General features: G+C 50.4%; 2 protein-coding genes across 5 annotated transcripts; one reads left to right on the forward strand and one right to left on the reverse strand.

The window, feature by feature from the left end:
* The first annotated feature begins 208 nt into the window (after positions 1-208).
* On the forward strand, positions 209-1,319 carry LOC123121771 (transcription factor AIG1). The gene is made up of 2 exons (XM_044541817.1): positions 209-581; positions 659-1,319. Exons 1-2 carry the CDS (start codon positions 399-401, stop codon positions 1,103-1,105), a joined length of 630 nt encoding a protein of 209 aa, XP_044397752.1. The 5' UTR covers positions 209-398; the 3' UTR covers positions 1,106-1,319.
* Positions 1,320-1,629: 310 nt separating this feature from the next.
* LOC123121770 (beta carbonic anhydrase 5, chloroplastic) lies at positions 1,630-6,254 on the reverse strand. Of its 4 annotated transcripts, XM_044541816.1 has the most exons (10): positions 4,961-5,271; positions 4,822-4,874; positions 3,552-3,713; positions 3,407-3,455; positions 3,200-3,313; positions 3,047-3,100; positions 2,847-2,938; positions 2,655-2,760; positions 2,043-2,268; positions 1,630-1,928 (listed from the first exon to the last, which is right to left on the reverse strand). In XM_044541816.1, the coding sequence occupies exons 1-9, from the start codon at positions 5,054-5,056 to the stop codon at positions 2,071-2,073; spliced, it is 924 nt and encodes a 307-aa protein (XP_044397751.1). In that variant the 5' UTR covers positions 5,057-5,271; the 3' UTR covers positions 1,630-1,928; positions 2,043-2,070. The 4 variants fall into 4 exon arrangements, with proteins under 4 accessions (XP_044397751.1, XP_044397750.1, XP_044397749.1 ...); XM_044541815.1 differs by lacking the exons at positions 4,822-4,874; positions 4,961-5,271 and adding an exon at positions 5,850-6,254; XM_044541814.1 differs by having other exon boundaries at positions 2,847-3,100; positions 4,961-5,274.
* Positions 6,255-7,426: the final 1,172 nt, after the last annotated feature.

The following is a 7,426-nucleotide window of genomic DNA, read 5'->3' on the forward strand; positions in this document are numbered from 1 at the left end:
AATTACCACGCACGTACGTTCCAAAGGCCCGGCAAAAGCGGCATCCGTCCATCACAAATAGTTGCACGTCACGCGGGAAAGAGGCGACATGGTATATGAGCTGCAGTCGCCGCTGTCGTTTGATCGATCGCTCGTTCGTTCGTTTTCAATTTTACCACCCTCTCTCTAACACGGGGGGTAAAAAGGCGCCGAGGAGTTAGTGGCAAGGTCAGCAGGGCGTCACGCGCGGACGCAGCTTTTGTGCCGCGCGTAGCTCCTCTCGGCCCGACCGGCGCCGCGGATCGGGACACCGTCGAGCGACCGCGCCCGACGCGGTAAAGCCGCGCGTGTCGGCGCCACCCTTATTTAACGCCCCGGCTTCCCGCCTCCCGGTCGTTTCAAACGGCTCCAAGTCCAAGATGGTGCTGCCGACACGGAGCGGTGAGCCGGAGGAGGCGGAGGCGGAGATGGACGATCAGCGCTCGCCGCCGGTCCGCGGCGCCCGGACGAGCAGGAGCCACAGCGAGGCGGAGCGCAAGCGGCGGCAGCGCATCAACACCCACCTCGCCACGCTCCGCAGCCTCCTCCCGTCGGCCTCCCAGGTAAGCTCGCTACTTCCCATGCTCGTCAGAGTTATCGGTAGGCTGATGATGCCGACTGAGCCGGACACGGCGCGCAGATGGACAAGGCGGCGCTGCTCGGCGAGGTTGTGCGGCACGTGCGGGAGCTGCGGGGCGACGCGGACGGCGGCGCGGTGGCCGGCGTGGCCGTGCCGGGGGAGAGCGACGAGGTGGGCGTGGAGGAGGAGCGCTGGGACGCCCGGGAGAGCGCCAAGCGCGTCCGGGCCTGGGTGTGCTGCGCCGACCGCCCGGGGCTCATGTCCGAGCTGGGCCGCGCCGTGCGCTCCGTCAGCGCCAGGGCGGTCCGCGCGGAGATCGCCACCGTCGGCGGGAGGACGCGGAGCGTCCTGGAGCTGGAGGCCGGGCAGGCGGCGGGCGCGTCCCGGCCGGCGCTGCACGCGGCGCTCCGCGCCGTGCTGCTCACCCGGGAGGACCAGCTGCTCGCCGTGGAGGGCTACAAGAGGCAGTGCTTCTCGGCGCTCATCTCCCAGGGTTTAGGCAGCTAGTGACACGATGATGCTCTGCGCCACCATGTTTGCTTCACAAGCGTGTATCAACCTGTAGGATTAGTAGGCTTATAAGTATATCACAGAATTTAGTTTGATCTGTGTTTTCCCGTTCAGCTGGCTTTGCAATCACTGAATCATGTCCTTCAGGTTCTGTAATGGCAGTGTGAAAGTACAGGCACTGAGAGAAATTTAGACAAATGTCAGCACAGTAGCCTCTGGATTTAACACATCAACCGGTTGCTGTTTGTTTGCCAGTGATATACTGTAGAACAGAGAGTTGCTGATGCAGCATTATGAATGATAGCAGAACAGTCGCCTAGTACCGTTTGGAATCTTAGCAGTACAGAGTCATGAAAAGGCGGCAAGAAATATCGCTCTCAGATAACAGAAACCTCCCGATATACAAATAAATAGGAATGGAGATGAGCTACTACAATATTTGGGATGTTATCATCCAACAAATGAAGCAGTACAGATTCAAAATAGCATTGCATCACAGTTTTGCTTATTTGAGTCACACATGCGTTCAAATAATTATACACTGATAAAACAAACATTACAAGGCTGTATCTTATTGTTACAATGATACATGGACATTATACAGATGTTACAACACAAGGCCTGCCAAATGTGGCAGCATTACACATCGTTTCGTTTGACTATGGTTTTGCAGTTTTACTAGCCGCCCTTTCACGATTCTAGACAGAAAACGCATAGCAACTGGATTGAATTCGCTTTGTCCCGGCAGTTTACAGACTTTACTTTCGTAATAATGTATTGTTCGCTGTGTCGAACTTTACTCCATTGCGGTTTTATTCCTCTGCAGTGAAAAGAGTTTCAATATCAATACCACCTGGAGCAAGTTGCAATGAAAACAGCAGCAAAATGGCAGAGTAAAACCATGCTTAACCACAGGAAGCAGAGTGAACTTTACCAGAGTATAAGTAATGCCTGTTCATTGATCAAGACCAGGTAGACCTGTTCTTTATGGCATACTTGCTGCCACCTTCCAGCCCTGGACGGTACACTAATGTCCACTTCTCAAATGTGCAATCTATAAAGTTATAGTATCCCCCATGAAGGTTCAAATTCCCTTCCTTCACCCTTTCCTCTATCCAAGGGTATGTTAACAAGTTCAACAGTGAGCTATTAATTGATTCCTGCATCAAACAATTTATTCAATGTCAGACGATGCTTCCACTTTAGATAATAGGTAGACATGCCTCTAGGTTCAACTATCTCACATGCTCGAAGTTCATGGAACCGTACATTGATCAAACATATGAAACAATAGCCATTTGGCATGCATGTCGAGAAAATTTTGACATGTAGAGCTACAAAACCACTGTATCTAATTCCAAAACTTGAATGCATATGAACTCAACCAAGAAAGTAACCTTGAGTGAAAATTGCCTAACATCTTGAGATGACATGGAATAAATAAGGCCATGCAAGAGACTAATCCAATGCACTACTCTGGAAACAATGTTTTCAGACAGTTCCTACTTCTTGCAATCACGCATCACACTGATATGAACAAAATCACCTTTTCACAATGTCTGCACTGTGATTCAAAACTCAAATTTCCAGCTGCTGCTTCTGTGCTTAATCTTGCACTCTTCCCAAGTGAGACCCAGTCTCTGATAAAGGTTCTGTTCAATAAAAACAAACCAGGCTTGCATCATGTAAAAGTACAAAATACAGAATCTCTAAAGGAGAAATGGGAAGAGAATTGTACCTAGAGCTTCGATCGTCTTTCTTACTTTTCATGCTCATTAGTGCCTGGATGCCACCACAACGACTATGACCTACCACCAACACATTAGGCACCTGAACAAAGGAACACAATTGTTTCAATACTGGATACTTCGCTACAAATGATCTGTCACATGCATGGGAGGAAAGAAAAATGAAAGCCATATGAAAAAAGATTCTTGCCTGAAGTGAGTTGACAGCAAACTCTAGTGCCGCAGTAGTCTCTGAAGCTCCATGCTTATATTGCAACATTATTTACTATCAGAACTTCCACAATAGAAAGTGCGTTGCTTTAAAAGTTTAATAAAACATAAAGATATGCTAAATTAGTAATACCTCGTATGGTGGTACCAAATTTGCCACATTACGGACAGTGAATGCATCACCAGGCTGAAGCCCTAAAATACTGGTAGGGCAGACCCTGGAGTCCGCACAAGCAACCACCATGAACTGGACACAGGAACATGAAACCAAAAGTAATACAAATAAGGGACAGTACAGTGAAAATTACGAAGATTTGGAATTAACATGACAAGGCTATACCTCTGGTGTTTGCTGCTCAGCAAGTTTTTGATAATTGGTAAAATTTTCCCTGACCACGTTACAAATACAGCGACGTTAAGCGACAAAGATATTCATCTAACTTATGAAAATGAATTATTCATTATGTACTGCATGATCGACTTACACATAGTTTCGTTGCTTGAAGTCCGTGAACCTCTCTTTTAGTTGACTGAATGGATCATATCCTCCATCCGTCTCATCTACAGTATCATGTTGAAAATCTAGAAGTTGTCGGGTCAAGCCAGAATGATCTTCTGAGGCCTTTGTAGCACATGAGAAATCGCTCCTGCAGATGATATATACTTTATTATTGTGAGACATAATATACTACAACAGAATGTTCCTCATTTGATAAATCAAAGATTTAGAGCATGATCGGTTTGATACCAAAAGTTGGCATACCGGCTAGTGATTGGTTGGTTAGCAACTTTTCTTGCTGATCTCACAAGTTATCAACTTTTGGCAACTTTTGATTTTGCCTACTGTTGACATCAAACCAATCATGCTCTTAATATCAAGTGGGCAAATCATAAAATTCAGTGTTTTCCAGCACCACGTTAAGTTGACAAAAAGTTCATTTCAGGCCTACTGCATTGCTTATATGTTAGCATTTCATTTCGCTTTCAGAGATAGCACTACACAGTTGTGAGCATAATCGACTAACCAGCCGAGAATACTCAACAAACCAAAATGTGTGCCCCAATTCTATGCTTGTTTGAGTGAAAGAGAGATAACATTTGTAGTACAACTTAAAGGGCTAAACTGGAACTAATCATTAGCATATTGACAATTGGAATCCATGACTAACAGTCCCAAGATGTAATTTAAAATGCTACAGTACAGTATAGCCCAGGGCAGTAGTGAACTATGCCCACCTAATTTATCTTAATGTTTCCCAGAGGAAAACAGTGCATCACTACAAATTACAATTTGAATCATATATCAGTGCGACAGAAAACATTAATCAAAGTTGCATAATTACACCACTGCCTTCCTTAAAAAAGAATAGCACATGCCGAGATTTATTATTCCCCAATTTTGGATCTCTTTCGATCTTCCATAACACTGACGAAATAGTATGAAGAACAGAGACATGCACACTAAACTAGTGACACCGAGAATAAGAGAGGCCAGCTAAATTAACCCGTAAAAACACTTGCATGCAAGCTACAGAGCTATGCACCCAGAAACACAGCAGCTCCACATAAACACACAGACACTACTCTAAAAACTTCTAATTTGTGCACGGCATCACCACCCAGACAGAGAGCCAAGAGCAGCAAAAACATATCATAGCAGAAATTCAGGACGGCGCAGATAATTCTGCGGTCTGGCCAGTTATCCAAAGCAACAAAGCTACAAAGCTCACGCCACAGACAGGATAACTAACTCACCGTCCAGATCCTGCCGCCCTCAGGGTAACGCCGCGCGCCGTCGAATCACCGATCTGCCGCACCCCCAGGAAAAGCCACGAATCAGCAAAACGGAACCGCGGAAGCCCCGGAAATGGGGAGACGGGGGAGTCACACTCACCGACACGGTGCCGCGGCTCCGGCCGGGGCCGGCGGCGCAGGGGGGCGGCGCGAGGGGGCGGCACGGGGAGGCGGGCCGGAGGAGACTGGGGGCCATGGGGTGTGGACGGGTAGGCGCCGGAAGGGGTCGTGGGGGTCTCGGGCATTTGAGGAGGGGCGGCGATGGCCGAGGCTTTTTACGGGGGCGCCGAGGAGGGCACGACGGCGATGCGACGGAGAAACCGAGGCCCGGGCGGTGCGGCGCGGCGCGGAGGTGGGAATAAATTAGGGTCGTTGGGCCGTTGAGCGGCGGAAGCGTCGATGGTTAGATTAGTGGAGGGGGACTCGTAGGAAGGAGTACAGCTGTACGAGTGTGCTGGTGGGTGACGTCTTGGGCGGTTGTCCCTTGGTTTGCTCTGATGGGACGATCCTCGCCGTTGGATTCCGCAGAAGTTGGAGTGGGTGCCGTGTGTGGCTTGGTGGCCTTTTCTGATTCCTGGGCCCACGGCCATGGCTTATCGAGTTGCTGCCTGCCGACGCGTCATGAACAGTGGAATAATGAATAATTGGGCTGTGTCCACTGGAATACTGGATCACTGTCTTGTCAACCTACGTGTTAGTAGTGTGTTAATGTTGGTTTGTGCAGACTTACTGCCTGTTAATGTTGTTATCTCGGAGTAGTTAGCGGTCGACACTCATTAGCAACGTATGATCATTATTTGTCGGCAAAAGGAGCAGATGGATGCTAGCTCGATCAATCAGCACGAGAGCGTCGAGAAGGGAACGAGCTGGGCATTGGGCAGTCGGTAGCCAGACAAGCACGCGATCAATTGCGAAGCAGATAGAAATGTCCCTGAACTGAACATGACAACATTTCTTGATCACAACACAAGGTTAGTTAGCACGCTCACCGGCGAGGTCGACGGTGATCATCATCCCACACGGCGGCCCGCTGCTGGTGCTCCTCTCTATCCTCGACAGCAGGCGGCCTTTCTTGCCACGGTGCCGGTGAAGGTGATCGAGCCGCCACCGCAGCCGAGGCTGCTGCGCGTGTGGCGGCAGCCAAGCGGCGAGCTGCTGATCGCAAGGACCACGGGAACATAGAACTTCAGCAGGTTCCGGGCGGAAATGGCCCCCTAGCCGGAGGCCCGGAGCCGCATGGGGGGTAGAAAAACCCAGCAACGAGTGGTGCGATGCGGTTCCGTGCGGTACAGTACGTGCTACGGATGGATGGATGGGTCGAGCAGGGCGGAGCGGACAGGTAGACGAAAGGAACGGGTTTGTTGGGCGCTGGCGGCGTGGACTGGACGTGTGGTGGCCGGAGGCGAGGGAGAAACCATGAACTCTCTTTAAAACTCGTGATGATTGACACGTCCGTGCAGATAGATAGGAACTCCGAGTCACGTACCAATCAATCTCCACCTTTTGCATACACGGCCGTCCGGACACGCAACTCCGCTTATACGTGAGCGGATTCTCTTCCTGGTCGTGGGCTCGTGGGTTCAGGAACGCTTCTCCTTCGCCATTGCCTGTGAGGGGATCGGTGCTCACGCCGCGGAAGGCAAACGGGGACGCCGGCGGTCCGGCTTGGCGAAACCACCTCGCGGCGAACGTCCACGTACGCTGGCTGGCTGCCTATGCCGCCGGTACGCTCGCGCCCGTATCGGCTGAGCCGGGCTCGCCCTTATCCTCCAGCAAAACGGGGTGGGGGTAACGTGCGCGCGGTCCCGTACTCCCGTGCTCCGTCCCCACCAACGACGTGCGCCCGGCCCCGTGCGTCTCTGTCTGTGTTTCGCACGGTGGTCGGCGACCAACAGCGCGGCCACGGCTCTGCGACCGAGAGCTGGCCACGTAACGAGAGCGCGAGTGCTATCCGAGATGCTCCTTGCTCAGTGGGGAAAAACGCTGTCTGGCGCGCCATGGGGTCCTTGGATTTGGATCTGGCCAGATCTGGTTGGTGCGCTCGCCAAGGAAATGGGAGATGCCGCAGGCGGAACAAGTATACAAGAATGCTGTCGACTGAAGTACGATCTGGAGTCATCGTCGGTTCCACATACAAGTGGCACAACTTGTTTGGTGCCCTAATTTTTTTTTTTTGCGGGTGACTAGTTTTTCTTCTTCTTTTGAATAGTTTAGTGCCCTAGATAAGCATGGCTGCTATTACTAGGGAAACTCCAATGGCGTGCATCAAATCGTCTCTAAAACGTTTGCGGGCCAGCTCAAACGTCGAAATTCCTATAAACCTGAACCAAACCTGGTGGAGTCCGGATAGTCCGCGTGACCAATTATAAGTTTGACTAGATGTTCTCCCACCCCTCAAAAAAAAAAACTAGATGTTCTCCCAACCCATGTGATGTAATTTTTCTTTTAGGTTCACCTAGCCCACGTTGTTGTCCGGATTTGATGCTTATTTGTTGCATACGATTGGATGATAAACTTCCCTACTAGTGGTTCCCGTCATGCTCCCAAAGTCAAACATGTGCATCTT

This window comes from Triticum aestivum, chromosome 5D (genome assembly GCF_018294505.1).
Source record: "Triticum aestivum cultivar Chinese Spring chromosome 5D, IWGSC CS RefSeq v2.1, whole genome shotgun sequence".
NCBI lineage: Eukaryota > Viridiplantae > Streptophyta > Magnoliopsida > Poales > Poaceae > Triticum > Triticum aestivum.

Bases quoted from the DNA above. Each gene is read 5' to 3' on its own strand.
- LOC123121771 (XM_044541817.1), top strand. From the start codon at position 399: ATGGTGCTGCCGACACGGAGCGGTGAGCCGGAGGAGGCGGAGGCGGAG. The intron at 582-658 runs GTAAGCTCGCTA...CACGGCGCGCAG, and splicing joins TCCTCCCGTCGGCCTCCCAG to ATGGACAAGGCGGCGCTGCT.
- LOC123121770 (XM_044541813.1), bottom strand. From the start codon at position 6,040: ATGTTCCCGTGGTCCTTGCGATCAGCAGCTCGCCGCTTGGCTGCCGCC. The intron at 3,714-5,849 runs GTGAGCGTGCTA...TATCATCTGCAG, and splicing joins GATCACCGTCGACCTCGCCG to GAGCGATTTCTCATGTGCTA. The intron at 3,314-3,406 runs GTATAGCCTTGT...TCCTGTGTCCAG, and splicing joins CTGAGCAGCAAACACCAGAG to TTCATGGTGGTTGCTTGTGC.